We start from the raw sequence: 18,569 nt of genomic DNA on the forward strand, positions 1-18,569 counted from the left end.
TATCTTTTAAATGTGTATGCAGATAAGAGATCTGAAATTGATGCTTGTGAAAGGTGAAAGCACGCAGCATTCTGAGTACACGGAAATCTATCAGAAAGAAAATCCATGAGAAAATCACCACCATCTACTGTAAGGAAAACTTTGTTCTTACATTGATCCACAATTTGCCCTGTTAGTAGTAATTTATTTGCACATTTCATTTTGCTGTGGAAAATATATAACGGGAGTTTGTCCAATTCTTTCAATATAATGGCATGTTTCTCTGCCCCAACGGGAAAAATGGTATGCTTTACTGTTATAGTTACATTCGAACTAGCCAGATGCTAAATCAACTTATATCTATGCACGTATTCATAGAACCTGTAAATCTTTATTTTTTGTTCCTTATTTCTTACTAGCTCGCTCACTAAGCATAGGTATCATTGGAAACAACTTACTAGCTCGCTCACTAAGCATAGGTATCATTGGAAACAACTTTGCCGGTTCTGAAAAACCCAGGAGTTGAAGTCCAAGTAAATGATTAAAAAAGCATAATTAAAATTAAATAAATCACTGAATCGGGAAGGGATCAAATCACTGAATCATAGAATGGCCTGTACCATCATGCATACTGTTGTTGCATTTGTGTGGATTCACATGCATGTTTTCGTTGTTCTTTGAGGTCGTGAAAGTCCTAACGGGTAAGCCTCTTTAATAATGCCACTGTAATTCGAGGTTGACTGTGATATGGTTTTGAGTTTGACTGTGATATTTTTAGGACGCTTCATTCACTCATGATGTAAGTTAGACCCAAATTCTATGGCATGTCCATTTGTTGATGTAGTAAAAGTTAAAATTTGGGGAAAAAATATGGTCTCATGATGTAAGTTAGTCCATCCTGGGAGTTGTTGGTTTTTGTTTACTGGGTTGCAATATCTATGTTGGTTGCAATAAGAGGTTAATATTAGCATGTTGTCTTATCATTTTTAAAAAAAATGTTCATATGTACTGATGGACACTTGAAAATATCAGGTGCAAGCTATATCAATTTGTTCGAATTTTTATTTTTCCCTTGCTATGAAGCAATGCATAAGCCACTGACTTTTTGGGTTTCCGAACATATTTCCTGGTTTTGTTTTGCATGATTTGTATTGCTTTGTTTTGTTCATTCTCTGATTGGTAATGTTTTTCTTGTATGCATGTTCGAATTACATGTTTCCACATAGTCGCATTGCTTCATGCAGTCCAACTACAAAGGTTGTGGTGACGCTGGCTATTGAGAAGGGACGCTGCCCGCGGAGAGAGCTGCGGGCGATGAGAGAAAACCGACAGAGAATGTGTGTGTTGTGCTTGTGTGTGCTCGATATTTTTAGCTCCTCACCCGAATGCTCGCTCCGGTCGAGAATCATGAAGCGATGGGTTACCAAACATGCTCCAATATTATATGTGATTATATTTTAAGGAATGAAAAATGTGGAATTTGTTTTTATCTCTTGATTATAGCCCGATGCTTTCCCTTGTGTCTATCAGGTTCTAGCACATTGTTACGCCGGAAGAATTGGTGGCCTTGTATATTGTTTTGTTGTTAGTGTTTTTGTCATTCTGTTACGAATTTCTGAAATATGAGTGCCTACCGTTATGTATAAGTGGAGCAAGATTGTACGCCATGGAAATCCAAAACAAGTATATAGAAGAAATTTTAAACAAAAGTGAATTTTATGAGATAACAAAAATAAAAATTTTATGAGTATAAAGCAAAAAAAAAATCTTTGCTATGGATAGGAAAACACGTTGCTCATACGTATGTTACCGAGGTATCACTTTTTCCTGTGGCAATGCACGGGAATTTGAAATTATAACGGCCTGAGCTTAAATTTCCTATATGGATAGGAGAACACTTCGTTTTTTTAACATTTTCAAATCTTTTGTTGGCAGTAACCGACACTAATATTTACATATATACTTGAATCTTTGTACACGATAGTATGGAGATGCGACAGAACTTATTCGTGGATTTATTGGCACACGAAAGAAATGGATATCGGAGATTTCTTACTGTCGATATAAAATATTATCTTAGCCGCGTTATGGAAAGGTCTATACAGTAGAGTTTGTGAGTCTGCGACGCCGCGCTTTCCATGACTGTGCTAATTTCACAAACTTTATTTTTTAGATTAATGTTACTTTAACGTCGGTATTAAATTTCACAGTATTATTATTTTATCGTAGGATCGGCATATTTTTAGACTAAAAATTTAGTTGTCCCATTGACGTACGGACACGCTACCTACTGTCCTAAAATTTCCGCACAAATCTCCCCTTCGAATCGTGTCTCCTCCTCGCCGACTACGAGTTCGCCGTGGCGCGCCACCCGACACCCGCCCCGCCGATAAACCCTCCCCGAATCGGAGAAGCGCCTCGCGGAGCCTCCCTCCGATACCCGCCGCCCGCGCCGGGATCTCCACATCCGGATCCGTCTTCCCGTCATTGCCCCTGATTTTCCCCTCCACACACAGTCCACCAGCTTCCAGACTCCAGAGTCCTGACCACGGGCGCTCGCGCACGCGTAGAGGCGCCGGATTTCGTCAATTCCGGCGGCCTAGCAGATCCATTGCCCATCCTCTACACAATCCGGGCTGGGTGGGGCTCTTTTTCCGCCTAGCAGGTTGCGTGCGGGCGGCGGCCTTGCTTGAAAGGCAAGCCGAGAGGGAATCTAGTATTTAGGTCGGGTGTAGTAGGGGCGGTGGTAAAGCTACTAGGGTTGGGGGTGACTAGCGAGGCTGTGAGGCCGAGGGAGGTGCGACGATGGGGCTGCTGGGGGCTGAGGCGGCGATGGCGCTGGGCGACCCGCCGGCAGACTACGCCTCCATCGCGGCGGTGGGGCTGTTCGTGGCGCTCATGTGCGTCTGCATCATCGTCGGCCACCTCCTCGAGGAGAACCGCTGGATGAACGAGTCCATCACCGCGCTCTTCATCGTGAGTCCAACCGCCTCCCTTTTCGCTATTGCCCTGAGTTCGTTCTTGTGTCCCGGGATCTTGGTGTTGCAATGTTGTCTGTTGGGAATTGAGGGTAATTGTGGCCTGTTCGATGCGTGTGGCTTTGCAGGGGCTGGGAACTGGAGCGGTGATCCTGTTCGCGTCCAGCGGGAAGCACTCGCGCGTGCTCCAGTTCAGCGAGGACCTCTTCTTTATTTACCTGCTGCCGCCCATCATATTTAATGCAGGGTATGGAATTCGTGCAATTGATGCTACGTTCTAGCGTTATGGAGGCCATTATTTTATTCGTTGTTACAATTTATCAGTTTTTCCTACATAAAGGATTGCTGTCACAAATTTATCAGCTTTTCCTACATAAAGGACAAATAAAGAATATTCTTACAGTTAAGAAGTTGAGCTGGGCGACACATTGGTGACTGAGAAATTTGCGATGACTTTAATAAGATTTTTTGCTCAAGAGAGCTGTTGCTGCCATCCCTGTGCTTGGAATTTCCCCCCTTTCTTTTCCTTCTAATTAACACGGAGCATCCTTAATTGAAAGGCGGAGCTCTAGGTGTTTATGTTAAAAAAAATTAACACAGGAGCATTACATGTATTTGGTTACTGTTTTAGGACCTCTTTCGTAAGTTTTCTCTTTGGAGCTTTCTGAGCTAAAATCCAAAAAAACATTCCCTCTTCTAAACACTTCAGTAGCAAAGCAACTATGGTGTGCTATTAAATATAAATCTGCAATTATTCACTGAGTTTTTGCATTAAGAGTGTAGATGATATTTGCCATGTATAATTTACTGAATATTTAGCACTAAGAACCTATATGTATAACTCACTCACAATTCTCCTTTTTTTCCGTGTAAGCTAGGTTCCAAGTGAAGAAGAAACAGTTCTTTCGAAACTTCATTACTATTACACTGTTTGGTGCAGTTGGCACTTTGATCTCTTTTACTGTGATATCCCTTGGTAGGTTTGCTCCCAAATTTCATTTTTATCATGATTGTCAGTTTCTGGGTTTCTGCCTGCCTTAACTCACATTTGATCTCACAGGCACTCTAGGACTAGTATCAAGGCTTAATATTGGCGCACTTGAGCTTGGAGACTATCTCGGTAAGTTCATTACGCAAAGTATAAGCACTTCCATTGCCCATATGCAGTTCTTTCTTTTTGACTCTTGTATATCTTAAATTTCAGCACTTGGGGCAATATTCTCGGCCACAGACTCGGTTTGCACCTTGCAGGTGTTAAGCCAAGATGAGACACCCTTCTTGTACAGCCTCGTGTTTGGTGAAGGTGTTGTCAATGACGCAACTTCTGTTGTGTTGTTCAATGCAATCCAGAACTTTGATCTTGGAAATATCAGTGGTGCCAAATTACTGAACTTTATTGGCAGTTTCCTTTATCTGTTCGGCACCAGCACCATTCTTGGAGTAGCTGTAAGTTATATGCTGCTTCCACCTCTAGCTTTGCCTAAGTTTATTCTTTACTGACATGCGTTTTGGCTGCAGTCTGGACTTCTTAGTGCTTATATTATTAAGAAGTTGTACTTTGGCAGGTTTGTACTTGACACAACATGATTTGTTTAATTGAAATTGATGACATTTCCACAACTTATATATTCCTCTGATTTGACATGCACCCCAGGCACTCAACTGATCGCGAAGTTTCCATTATGATGCTAATGGCTTATTTATCTTACATGCTAGCCGAAGTGAGCGTCCTGTACTCTTAACCTCTGTAGATATTGTGTATTTCAGAAAAGCAATTACAGCTGTGAACAGTTATTGACGGGTTGCCTTTTTTTGGTAGTTGCTTGATTTGAGTGGCATTCTCACAGTGTTCTTCTGCGGTATCGTAATGTCACACTATACCTGGCACAATGTAACAGAAAGTTCCAGGGTCACAACCAAGTAAGTAGCTTCATAGCTTCTGTGTGGACATTTGCCTTTGATCATGTATTCTATGGTCATGCTTATACTAATATACCATTGAATGGACCACAGGCATGCCTTTGCAACATTGTCATTTATTGCCGAGACTTTTCTGTTTCTCTATGTTGGCATGGATGCATTGGATATAGAGAAGTGGAAGATTGTCAGTCAAACTTATAGGCATGCTCTCTCCCTCTTTCTCAATCTTCACTGCTCAAGTAGAAGATTTTTTTTTTCTTAATCTGTGTTTTCTGTCATGTGCAGCCCAGTAAAGTCTATTGCTTTGAGCTCCACCATTTTAGCCTTGGTGCTGGTTTCAAGAGCTGCTTTCGTTTTCCCACTATCCTTTCTATCAAATTTGACCAAAAAAACTCCAAATGGAAAGATATCTTTTAGGCAGCAGGTGAGTCTTTAACTTAGCAACATCTTAACTTCTTTTGTCCTCTTGAAACAGTTGTTATGTTCCTTATACATGATATTGATCATTCAGGTTATTGTTTGGTGGGCGGGTCTCATGAGAGGTGCTGTGTCCATTGCGTTGGCTTACAATAAGGTAAATCTTCTGTTTGGTCCATTTGATTTGAGCTTTGGACTGGAAATGCTTAGCTTTTGTGTCCTCCGTCCATTCCAAAACATAGGTAATTTTTGTTATACTAGGTCAAACTTCTCTAACTTTTACAAAGTTTATAGAAATAGTCTCTTTAAATGTATTTAAACTGAAGCTGCAACATTAAACCTTGCAAGTGTTCTTTGATGTTATAATCATAGATTTAAAACCTAATCAGTGAGTTACCTGGTCCTCAAACAGGTGATTCAAAGAAACAATGTTGAAATTGGTTTTTAGTAAATTGGGGAAACTTAATTTTTTTATGTGTTTGTGTAACATTCACATATATTTTAGTTCCTACCATAGTTGAGTTGCTCCCTCTTGAAAGTAACATAGGCGCAGATCAGGCTAAAGCTTGGCATGTTGTATATCAACATCTAGCTTTTCTGTCACAACTTTTTATTTCTCGAACATGCAGGACAGCGCATTATTTCATTAAGAGAGGATAATATGTAGAAGGGAGAGGAAGAATGGAAAACACTCTTAGCACCTCAACCCAGAAACACACACACACACACACACATAAAAAAGGGCATACCCAGTGCAGAGAGCTCCCGCTCTGTGCGGGGTCTGGGGAAGGGTGTCAGTGGCAAGCCTTACCCTCGCCTGTGCAATACGAGGAGACCGCGACTCGAACCCGGGACCTTCCGGTCACAGGCGGTAAGACTCTACCGCTTACACCAGGCCCGCCCTTCACACACACACACACATACCACTTACATAATCATTTTCCTAGAACCCAAAACATATTATACTAGCATATCTTGAACTCTTGTTGTGTCCATAAAATTGACACATGTGATTAAGGAAGTATGTCACGTTATAGCTCTCTTTGTTCTATTGATGAAGGATAATTCCTTAAAAAATATTCACACTTTGTCCATTTACTGTAATAATGAAGCCCAATTTATTCGAATGCCATCTGCGCATTTATGTAAATTAAATTGTTCACTAGTGGTTTGGTTTTCTTTCCTTTTCTTGCCTATATATGCCTCAATACATTGGCCTCACAAGGTCTGGAGTGTTAAGTGTTCAATTGTCTGTTGTTAATGCTTTTGATGTAACAGCTGGTTTTCTATTCTGCAGTTCACAAGATCAGGCCATACGCAACAACCTAGCAATGCTATCATGATCACAAGCACAATCAGTGTTGTTTTTTTCAGCACAATTGTAAGTTCTTTCTCAACCTCCAATGCCTATAGATAGATTACACACAATATAACAAGCTAGGTTGATTTTCAAACTTATATTGCAGACAAATACCAAACATAAGAACATGACTTGTGATAGAGGCATTCCTTTTCCTGCTACAACATGGGTCTGACTCAAACAACTATTCTCTGTTCATGCAGGTCTTTGGGCTACTGACAAAGCCACTGATCAGGCTCTTGATCCCACCAAGGCACCTATCCAGGGAAGCAAGCGCCCTTTCCGAACCATCCAGCCCGAAGTCTTTCTTTGAGCAGCTAGCCGCGAACAGCCCTGGTCTCCCGGATCTTGAGAATAGCATAAGCCTACACCGCCCGACAAGCCTCCGTTTGCTCCTAGCGAGCCCGGCACGGTCGGTCCACTATTACTGGCGCAAGTTTGACAACAGTTTCATGAGGCCCGTGTTTGGCGGCCGCGGCTTCGTCCCCTTCGTCCCTGGTTCGCCGACTGAGAGCAGCGTGCCGCTGCTTCCTGGCAATGAGAACTGAAACCAGCGTATCCTGGGGACTGTGAATTCAGCAGAAGTTTTGTAAATTAGCTTCGCTTAGGTATTAATTATATAATTAAATGATGTAAATCTAGGTGGTAGATTCAGCTTGTATATACATACTATAATGTAGGCTAGTTGCCTGACCAGTGACCATACGGTTGTGGATATCAACATCTCACAATGAATTTGTATTTATATATAAAATACTCTCTATATATTGGATCACAAAATATGTACCATCTGCGATTAAGCAATATGTAAATTATCAATCCATTTTGGAGTGAATATTATTATGCTTTTTTTTAAAAAAATCAAACGGGGGGAGAGCTTCCCCACCAAATTCCATTATTACGAACCAAAGGCTCCAGTTAACTGAAGCTTACAGGAGAATTACAGGACAGGAGGTAGCGATGCCAATTGTTCAGGCTGCGTACAGCGTACATCATGATCATGCTTCAGGCGTTTGCGCCAGACAACAAGATCATCAGAAACTTTGGTTATAATACAATGACTAGAAGAGATTTCATTTCTAAAAACTTCACCATTCCTAGCGTCACACGGTCGCCAAAGAATTGACAGTAGGATAAATCAAAGGCTTAAATTATTCACGGGAGGATCCTATGCAGAGGAGATTGTTGATGAGAAGTTTACGATTGATGCAATGTTTTATATCAAAGGCTTTGGCATTTTTAGCCCTTGGCCTTCTCAATCCCATGATAGCCAGCAATCTAAATGGAGCTATAGCCTCTAAATTACACATGAGAGCAAATAGCTGACCTTCCTGCATTACGTTGGGCGTTTTTCAGTGTAGTTTGTTTCTCTCCTGATCTGTAGTCATCCCAAACACATCTACCGAGTTTTTTCAGTGAAGATGGTGTCTCACTTGATTTGCAGTTTTGCACCCAGAAGGCAAGAAATCTCACCCATTGCATCTTTCCGTATCCGTGACTGCAAGACGTATTTCAATCGACCTCTCTGTTTACGTCTTCTCATTCCCCTCTTCGTGGCTCCGTCGGGCCGACCCCGACCCACGCGGGCACATGGCCACGCCCATCTCGACTGCCAGCTCGTCCTCTTTTCCATTTTCCCCTCCCAAACGGCCCCCCAAAATCCTCTCCTAGGGTTTGCCCACTTCCTTGCCGCGAGATCCAAACCCCAATGGAGGAGACGCTCGCCTTGCTCCGCCGCCCGGTAAGTCTCCGCCGCGCTGGCCGGACCCCGTATTAGCTGCGATTCCTACCAGTGTGTTTGGCTGAATTTTGTTTTGTGGGTGTGTGGTTCGTGCTGCAGAAGCGCCGCGGCCGCCCGCCGCGGCCGCGGGAGGAGTACCACCACGCGGACTTCGAGGATGTGGCCGAGGCGGACGGGCTCGCGCCGCCTCAGTCCAAGCGGAAGCGCGCCGCCTCCGCCGCCGCCGCCGCGTCCCTGGAGGACCAGCCACTCATCGGTCTGTGACCCGTCCACCCTCTCTCTCTCTCTCTCTCTCTCGCTCTCGCTCGCTCTCCCCCGTTCTGATGAAGCATATCGGTTCATGGTAGAGAATGGTATTGGAAAACATTAGAGTTAGTATTTATGATGATGTTGGCAATCCCAGCCAATATGGTAGCCCTGGACCTAGTTCTACCATGTCCCACTTACACATGATAAGCAGGGTATTCTAGTAAGAAGGCTTCAGCTGACCAGTTTACTGGTTACCATTTGAGCGTTTATTAAGGGATATAACTAATTGGAACATGCCTGAACTAAATCTCTTTTAGTAACTATATAATCTTTCACCTGTATGAATTTTTTTAATTCGTACTATCTTGCAACTTGCAGATATTATCAAACATAATGGCAGGCTGATCAGCCATGCTGTCAAAAGGTTGGTTGAGGATTACGAGTCAAAGAAAAATTCGGTGACGTTTCAGATTTTAACAATGCTATTTGAGGTACTAGCACTGATTTTTTTTTGTGTTTTTGGGTCTTGGTTCTCCTGCTGCATTAGTTGATAAACCTATGAATCTTATTATGGCAGGCTTGTGGCGCCAAGCATGAGATTTATCCTGACTACCTTCGCGAGTCTGATGTGGATGACATTGTGGTGTCTCTTGTTGACCTAGCTAGGAAAGTATCCTTTTGTGACTTGTTCAGAAGAGTGAACAGAGAATCATCGTCTGTAATCTGATTGATTGTCCAATATTCATATTGACCGTATCATGTGTATTGCCCTCCGCTCAATCAAACTAATATGTATGTTTTCTTTTGAGTGAATTTGCGATACCTTAACTTGAAATTAGGGTCTGGTGGAAGATAATTACAACTCAAAGCATAAGGATCTCAAAAACTTCAAAGAGAACCTGGTTTCTTTTTGGGATAGCTTAGTGCTTGAATGCCAGAATGGCCCATTGTTTGATGACCTCTTGTTCCAAAAAATCAAAGACTATGTGGTTGCTCTGTCATGGTAATTTGGGCTTACTTCCCCCCTCCCTCCCTGCCCCGTTGCACTGTATGCATGTATTTAACATGCTTATTACTTGGTGTATCTTAGTGCTCCTCCAAGGGTATATCGCCAAGTAGCTTCATTGATTGGGCTCCAGCTTGTAACGTCATTCATATCTGTTGCTAAGACTCTGAGCGGACAACGCGAGACCACTCAAAGGCAGTTGAATGCGGAGAAGAAAAAGCAAAGTGATGGACCACTTATTGAATCTCTCAACAATAGATTAGCCCTTACTCATGCAAACATTACATACTTGGAGGAATTGATGCGGAAGATATTCGGCGGGTGAGACCTTGTACAAAACACGCGTAATTGTACTCTACTGTACATATTTGTTTTTTTTCTTAGTACCACTAACACCCTTCTCCAGACCCCGCACAGAGCGGGAGCTCTCTGCACTAGGTACACCCTTTGTTTTACATATGAAATTATTTCACACGCGCCCAAATAAAGTTGCAAGCATTTGATGTTTCAATATGGTTGTCCTGCTGTATGCTTTGGGAAATTTGTTGTTAGTTGGTATTGTTTTGTTATCTTCTCTTTGGGCCCTCAGTATACTTGGTGGTGATGTATGTCGGTGTTGCATTGCCTGTCAGGGCTTGAAACCTGATTTTTTAAATATGTATATAATAGGCAGATCTCCTGCATCTTCATTTCAAAGAAGTATCTGCATTTATGTTGGTTTTTGTGTCTGCTGAATTTCTACTTGTCACATGTAGGTTATTCATGCACCGTTATCGTGATGTTGATCCTGAGATCCGGATGTCCTGTATCAGATCTCTAGGTATTTGGGTTGTCTCTTATCCATCACTCTTTTTGCAAGATATATATTTGAAGTATCTTGGGTGGACACTAAATGACAAGGTAACAGATATTAAGTTCATTTGTTTTTTAGCTTACTAAAGCTTCTATGCGTCTGTGACAATGAAGACTTTATTTTGTGCATTCCATCAATGTAGAATGCTGGAGTTAGGAGGACTTCCATTCTTGCCTTGCAAAGTCTTTATGAAGTGGATGATAACATACCTTCTCTTGGTCTCTTTACTGAGAGGTTTTACACCAGGATGATCCAGCTTGCTGATGATATTGATGTTTCAGTAGCTGTGTCAGCTATAGGGTTGATCAAGCAATTGCTGAGGTGTGTTTTTGCAAGATATACTCTTTTGCACCCTTCTTATCTAGTTTGCTGATTATTTTGCCTGCACATTCATAAGCTAGGTGACTAGGTCAAGGTTCGGGATCTACAGTCTTTGATGGTTTGGCTTGCCAATGAATTCTTTGAACCAGTATAGCTCTTTCATGTTCGATTAACAGTTACATGATGCTTATTCAAACCTTTTGAACTCTGCACTAATTTTATCTGTTGAAAATTAAGTTTAAACAATATTCAGGTTCTTTGACTAACCTAATTTTTGTTGGTAGAAAATTAAGTCCATACAATACTATATGATCTAATAATGACTAAGAGACGCTATTTCTTAAGTCATTTAATCATCTTACACTAGGTACCATGAGAACAGTGTTTTTGTTCTTAAAACAAATGCAATATATATTGTTCTTTCTTTTCCAGGCATCAACTGTTGAGTGATGATGATTTGGGCCCACTATATGATCTTCTCATTGATGAGCCTCCAATGATTAGGCGTGCGATTGGTGAGTTAGTTTATGATCACCTAATAGCACAAAACATCAAGACCTCTCATCCCGGAGCTAGAGGTACTTTCTTCTACAAGCTTTCTATACTTCAAAGTAGGGTTCTATCAAACTACTTGGTCAGTTATTAATTATATTCTTATTCCAGATGGGGAAAATGAACCTTCTGAGGTCCATATTGGTCGAATGCTGCAAATCCTTAGGGAATTTTCAGATGACCCAGTCCTCAGTTCATACGTCATTGATGATATTTGGGATGACATGAAGGCGATGAAAGTATGCTCTACAAATTTGATTAACTTTATCCTTGAAAAGAATTATCATGTATTGTTGTCAGTGAGCCATTCCTGATGCAACTGAAATATTTTGATTTTTAGGATTGGAGGTGTATAGTTTCTGTGCTTCTTGATGAAAATCCTGCAATTGAGCTTACTGACATGGATGGAACAAATCTAGTTCGCATGCTGTATGCCTCTGCAAGGAAGGCTGTTGGGGAAAGAATAGTTCCTGCAGTGGACAACAGAAAGCTGTACTACAATAAAGGCCAAAAGGTGTCTAGTCCATTTCTGTGTTCATTTTCACTTTAATAAATTTGTTAATGATTGGCAGTGTTATCAAGTTGTCCAATTAATCATGATTAATCGTCCTAGTTGGTATCCTGGACTCGACTAGGGGCTACAACTCGATTAGGCCAATTAGTTTCCTGGTCGACTAGGGGGTGGACAACCAGAAACAGAATGGAATTGCTGGGCAGTGTAGGACATGGGCTACATCTGTGATGGCTTAGGCCACTTCGGCTCATGTTTTTCAGCCCAATTTGCAACTGTACATACAGCCACCACCCTAGAGTTATCTTCATGCTTGATTTGTGCTCTAGAACATATAGTATATTAGTATATATTTGGTATGTTTGTCCTGGTATATATATAAGGATGCTTAGGGGACAACTAGGACCGACCAGTGACCACTAATCGCCCTGGCTGATGACTAATTGTGACTAGTTGCCTGGTCGATCCCATAGCGATTAGGATCGACTAGACGACTTGCTAACACTGATGATTAGTAGTTCTATTCTTGATGGTTTGTGGCATTGCCTCATTAGTGTTCTTTATTCCAGTACCAGCTTGGGAGATATTATAGGTCTTCAAGCATTCCACTCAGAAACTACTTTAATTTTGTTAAATACTGACAATGTCTTCAATTTGGTTCCGGAATAAATATTCTGTTTGAATAGGTAAATGATTATGTAGGTAATATTAGTTGTATAAGTGAATTTTCTGAACTTCAGGATATCTCTTAGTATTCCTTACCTCTACCTGGTTACTTTTAAGGAGTTCTGGGTATGCCTATTTGGGGGAGTAACTGTCATCTGTGTTGGGTTTAGGGTTGAATCGGTCTGCTTCTAGGTGCAGATGGGCTGACATGTATGCTGGTTGCAAGAGAGCAGGGTCCCTGTAATTTTGATTGAGCATGCAACCCATTGGTGTATATTGACAGTTCTGCTACTAACCCACCCCAACCCGTAGTAACCAGCATAAGCAGTCTGGTCCGGTTCAGTCTGGGTGGGTTGGGTTAGCTTAACCCTTGAACAGCCCTTGTTACTGCTGTAACTGCTAACAGTCTAACACTAGCTTGTTGGAATGTAATGTGTCTGGGCTTCTCCGGATCAGTTAACTGTTAAACAGTAAATACATTAACTAATTTATTGAATACAAACTTCTTTTTTTCTGATCTTGTGGAAAAATTATTTTAGTTAAAGGTATTTAGATCCTACGGATCTGTACTAAATTACTTTCTGTAGTGTCCTTTCCCCTTGAAGGCTGCATCTTATATCTGTGTTATTTTCAGATTCTTCCTGATCAACTCCTTGTTAAATATTTTGTTCATGTCATCGATGGTTTTTAAAAAAAAATCAATTTACGCTTGACTTTGTTCAATGTTTTTTAGTGCTATTACTCAAACATAAAAGTATTTACAGGAATTATTGGAAAATAGCAGGCGTGAAATAACAAGTGCCTTATTGACAAGGTATCCACAGCTTTTAAGAAAATTCATATCTGACAAAGCTAAGATATCACCCCTAGTTGATATGATGACTCTTTTGAAACTTGAGTTGTATTCATACAAAAGGCAAGAGAAGGTCAGTGTCAAAGCTATATATTTTTTTTCCTTCTGTTTATGCTCTTCTGCTGAACTTGTTGCTAATAATTTCTTGAATTTGGTTCAGCATTTCAAGACAGCCATAGATCTCATCGCAGATGCTTTCTTTAAACATGGTGAGAAGGGCCCACTGAGATCTTGCATCAAGGCAATTATTTTCTGTTGCATCGAGTGCCAGGCTGATCTTAAAGATTATGCTGAAAATAAACTTAAGAATCTTGAAGATGAGTTGGTCTTGAAAGTCAGAACTGCAATCAAGGAAGTAGAGGTACACATTATTCATTCTTTTTTTTCCTGAACTGAAGTAATGAGGGTAATACGATACAATTGTCATTACAGGCAGGTGATGATGAATACTCCCTCTTGGTTAATTTGAAGCGGCTTTATGAACTTCAGCTGTCAAAACCTGTCAAGAATGATAGTTTATTTGAGGATATGTACCGAATCCTTGCTCATCTTAGGGATATGGATAATGAGGTGTGAACACTTTGTTTTTGATGATTAGCTCTCATCTCTGCAGAATTGATAGCACATTGAGCTGATGTTTTCATCAATTTTAGGTGAAGAGCTTTCTCCTCCTCAATATGCACCTTCAAGTAGCTTGGTCCCTTCATGCAATTGATGGTGAAAACCCATCTGAAACATGTATTGATGAACTTTTATCAAAGCAAAGCTCACTTTTTGATCAACTCTATTATTATTTAGTGGTACTGCCCACTTATCAGAAAGAGGGGAGGAGCACCACTGTACTTTCATGCAGAGTAAGTCTTGTGATTTCTGAACGTAAAAAATATCAGGAACATGTTGGTGTATCTCCATGGTTACATTGGATTGGACTAATTGACTTATTAGTTTGTTTTGTTTTTAGGTCTGCATCATTACCGCAGAGATGTGGTGCTTGTTTAAGAAGTCAAAATATTCTTCGACAAGACTAGAGAGTCTGGGTTATCTCCCACAGTCAGATATGGTTCAGAAGTTCTGGAAACTATGTGAACAACAGCTCAATATATCAGGTCTTGCTATGGGACACACACTCCTGCCTTGAATTGCAAAATAGGGTGTTTGCATGATCTTAGCAGTTTTACTAAGTATGTGTCTATTATGTTTTTGATTAGGAAAAAGTCCATATTACTCCCTCCGAGTTTGGCCTATGTCCAAATAACCCCTCAAACTAACATTTGGTTCAATTTACTCCCTCCAACTATTTAAGTTGGTCCAACTAACACCTAAAAGTGTTTTTTCTTTTTTTGTTTCTCTATGTACAAATTATATTTTAGTTTCAAATTTTGTGAGATGATAGAGGACATTGTATTTTGTATTAGAAAAATGCACTATGAATTATTCATCATTATGTTTTATACGATATTGTATTTCCAGTGTTAATTTATTATTAAATTTCCTAAGCTATCAAAATAGTGGCAAAAAGTTAAGATATATTTTTCTAACATAACTTATGATGTTCTCTATCATATCACAAAAGTTGATATTAAGACTCAACTAATACGTGGAAAAACAAAAATAACAAACCATGTTAAGGGGTAAACTAGACCAACCGATATAGTTGGAGGGAGTAAATTGAACCAAATGTAAGTTTAGGGGGTAATCTGGACATATGACAAACTCAAGGGGAGTAATTTGGACTTTTTCCTTCTGATTATTTAAATTTATTAAATATCCGTGCTCAGATGAAACAGAAGATGAAGATGCAAATGAAGAATATATTGAAGACACAAACAGGGATGCTGTCATGATTGCAGCTGCAAAGCTAGTGCTCGCTGATACAGTATCAAAGGTTTGTGCTGCATTTTCATCCTGTGATAAGTTCTCAAGCTTTGTACTTCCAACTACAGTTGTGGCAATTAATCATTATTTGCAAAATATTGGTTGCTTTTAATTGTTCCTTAACCAGTCAAGTAAATTTTCATTGCTCTTCTGTTTGCAGGATTATCTTGGTCCAGAGATTGTTTCTCACTATGTATCTCATGGAGCAAGTACAACAGAGATAATCAAACAACTAATTACTTCTCTAAAGAAAAACACAAACTTTGACATGGGAGCTCTATTTTTTGAGGCGCTGAAAAGGGTAAATATATAATGATTATTATTAGTAACTATGCATGTAAAATACATATCGATAAGTATGCATGAGTGATATTAATTATTTTTAACTTTTTTTTTTGTATGAACAACGATATTTGTTCTCCTGCAGTTATGAACTAATCAGCTTGTTCCAAACGTCATATATTTAAAAACAGAGTGTTGTTATTTTATTATTATTAGCCAATCCCCCAAAGAAATATTAAATGATACTGTAACTGCTTTGGAGAACTCAGTCGATCATGCATCGTCATGGATGTACATCAGCTATCTATAAAACAAGTGAAACTGAAGATGAAGAGCAGCAACTGCTAATCTCATTGAAATATCTATACTGATTTCCTATGACTATCCGGTCCGTCCTGGCAAAGAAGTATCACCCCATAATATCTGCAACTAAACTCTAAGTTTATACCAAAGATTTTTTCTAGAATCTCTAGTTTAAGTATACAAGTGATCTTAATTAAAAATTGACACCTTATTCTATTTTACTGGTGAGAGTACTTATGCCTCCTTTAGCTTGTTTTTGTCAGTGTGGTTTTCACTCTTGGTTCATTGTTTTAGATATTTCCTGACTGGAATTTAAGAATATTGCTTCTATAAGTGCACCAGTTAATCTTGGTATTTGCATTTGAGTTTGTGTATGAGTAAATATTTCTATATTTTCCATCCATGTAGGCATATGAACGTTACATGGCCCATGTTCACGACGGAGAAAACCTAATCCTGACTGGCAAGTCTTATTCAGAATGTCAAGATCTTGCTAGTCGTCTTGCAGGGTCGTATGTTGGGGCCGCTCGCATTAAAAACAAGTCAGATATCCTGAAGATTATCCAAGATGGTGTTTCTTTTGCTTTTGTCGATCTTCCAAATCAATTGTCGTTCCTTGAGGCTTCTCTTCTGCCATTTGTTTCTAAACTTCAGTCGTCAGATATTCCAGATATGTATGGGTTATTGGATTGCATGCTTCTTAGTTCTTTGCTTGCTTCTAATTATTAATTTGAGCTATCACTTTGCTTGTAGTCTGGCAGATGTAGAGAAGAGGACTCAAGATACCAATATGGTTGGAGATCAAGGTGCTTGGCGCCCATTTTTTACATTCGTAGAGCACCTACGTGATAAACATGCGAAGAATGAGGTTTTGCATGGTGTGTTAAACTACTTTCCTTTGTTGACTGTGCTCGTCTTTTTGTCTTGATATTGTGCCTGATACTCTGATTTTTCTCCGTCCATATCTAGAGGAAGAGGAAAAACCTGTGAGGCGACGGGGCCGTCCAAGAAAGGTTAGAGATGTGCCAGATGCACCAGATCTACGCAGTGCTCGGGATGTACGTGGGAAGAAACTTTTTAGAGATGAAGGGCACAATTCTAGTGGCGAGGAGTCTATCAGTGCATCTGACCATCAGGGTCATGGTGAAGATGAAGACAGCGACGGCGATGCAGATCAGCCCTTAATCAACACGATCAGGTCTTCCGCCGTCAAACTACGATCCTTGAAGGTCTCTCAACAGGGAACAAGCAGCCACAAAGGGGTCCCTGGCCCATCAGGTACATTTCAGGAATTTTCCCTCTTACATTGGATGTCTTGAACTCTTGATGAAGGCGGAGAATAATGAATGTAGGGTGTTCTCATTCTGCTTTTGCACATCCTAACCAGAACATGTAATTTCAGGTAGCAATAGCTGAGAGGATGCATGCAGTACCACAGATTGCTGGTGATGATTCCCAGACTTTGGACGACAAATTCAAGCAGCACAGTGGGCTGGCACTAACATCAGTTTGACGAGGACATCAGTCCACGGGGAGCTGCATCTAATTGCTTAGGCACTGTACATGATTTGCACTTAGGTGCTGACTCCCTTTGTAGAAAATACTTTTGACATGTATTTCTAAATAAGTTTACTATAAAAATATATGATATGATTAATCTAATGATACTAATTTGTTATCATAAATATTAATATTTTTTTTTTATATATACTTGGTTAAACTTGAGATTAGTTGACCTATCGTGGGATGTGCACTTATTTTCAGATTGGTTTGGAGACGAAATGGTATGGGATGATGCCTGCCTATTTTGCAATAGGATCATTCTATTCTCTTTTATTTTGTTGAAAAGATAGATTTATCTTAGTTTTTTGCATAGATCACCTTTTTGTCACATTGTTAGGCACCGTTAGCCTTGGGTCATACACTCACATCTGAATTACGTGGGCCTCACCTATCATCTTCTTGTTCTTCTTCCGCCTCGTACACCTTGCTTTGAGCCATCCGTGCGAGCCTGCAGAAACTCCCTTTGCTGTCCTGTCCGTTGCCACCTAAGCTGTCCGTACGGCCCCGGTCAGCTCCCCATGAAAGAATGTAATTATGAGAATCGTGTTGTTTAATGTAGCTCAAGATTAATTATGTTTGTAGTAAATAGTATTAATATTTATGTTTCCAAATAAATTTATTATAAAAATATATTAGATAACTATTCTAATGATACTTATTTTGTATCATGATTAATATAAATTTGATCAAAGTTTAAATAGTTTGACTTCTCAAAAAACAAGAATTGAATTCTTTTATAGACGGGAGTACTCTTGCTCAACTCTGTGCTGCCCCACGCTTGTTACCCATTCCTGTCATACCTCAATCGTCCTTTGCACACCACGTGCCTCTGCCATCCCTGCCTCCACGGCGCCTCTGTCACTCCTCATTTTGTCGTATACCAACTGCCAACCCTAGACCTACCTCACTAGCTGACGCTTTGCCGCCTCACCTGCCTTGTCAACTGCCTCACCTACAACGCGATGTTGCACCACACTTGTCTCGCTAGCCGCGTTGCCCTCAACACGTTGCCACAACAAACGCTGAAAGAGGAAAAAGTCGAATATCCTTCTCCCTTGGATAGGTTCACCTACATCCGGGAATACTTTCTTTTTGGGATGGATCTATCTCTCACTTGTCCCCAATTTGACATATGTAAAA

The 18,569-nt window shown here is 40.3% G+C and overlaps 3 protein-coding genes across 3 annotated transcripts in view; all 3 read left to right on the top strand.

Moving 5' to 3' along the window:
- The window catches only part of LOC136481002 (uncharacterized), a 1,744-nt gene extending 1,635 nt beyond the window's left edge, over positions 1–109 (top strand). Inside the window, exon 4 of the mRNA XM_066478399.1 lies at positions 23–109. Coding sequence (XP_066334496.1) covers positions 23–109 — 87 coding nt within the window. The remainder of the gene's footprint in view (positions 1–22) is intronic.
- Positions 110–2,304: 2,195 nt separating this feature from the next.
- Positions 2,305–7,455, top strand: LOC136484301 (sodium/hydrogen exchanger 1-like). Its single transcript, XM_066481544.1, has 13 exons — positions 2,305–2,955; positions 3,086–3,204; positions 3,836–3,933; positions 4,018–4,077; positions 4,162–4,403; positions 4,476–4,522; positions 4,612–4,678; positions 4,777–4,877; positions 4,971–5,078; positions 5,163–5,301; positions 5,389–5,451; positions 6,592–6,675; positions 6,858–7,455. The coding sequence occupies exons 1-13, from the start codon at positions 2,785–2,787 to the stop codon at positions 7,200–7,202; spliced, it is 1,644 nt and encodes a 547-aa protein (XP_066337641.1). The 5' UTR covers positions 2,305–2,784; the 3' UTR covers positions 7,203–7,455.
- A 794-nt stretch (positions 7,456–8,249) lies between these two features.
- Positions 8,250–17,551, top strand: LOC136484302 (sister-chromatid cohesion protein 3-like). Its single transcript, XM_066481545.1, has 22 exons — positions 8,250–8,395; positions 8,495–8,651; positions 9,023–9,135; positions 9,222–9,314; positions 9,484–9,647; positions 9,735–9,971; positions 10,406–10,550; positions 10,646–10,824; positions 11,257–11,402; positions 11,488–11,615; positions 11,717–11,890; positions 13,318–13,479; positions 13,567–13,767; positions 13,839–13,976; positions 14,060–14,260; positions 14,368–14,512; positions 15,185–15,291; positions 15,442–15,582; positions 16,275–16,540; positions 16,620–16,744; positions 16,836–17,144; positions 17,269–17,551. The coding sequence occupies exons 1-22, from the start codon at positions 8,363–8,365 to the stop codon at positions 17,280–17,282; spliced, it is 3,378 nt and encodes a 1,125-aa protein (XP_066337642.1). The 5' UTR covers positions 8,250–8,362; the 3' UTR covers positions 17,283–17,551.
- Positions 17,552–18,569: the final 1,018 nt, after the last annotated feature.

The sequence above is a fragment of the Miscanthus floridulus genome, chromosome 9 (assembly GCF_019320115.1).
Source record: "Miscanthus floridulus cultivar M001 chromosome 9, ASM1932011v1, whole genome shotgun sequence".
In the NCBI taxonomy this organism is placed as follows: Eukaryota; Viridiplantae; Streptophyta; class Magnoliopsida; order Poales; family Poaceae; genus Miscanthus; species Miscanthus floridulus.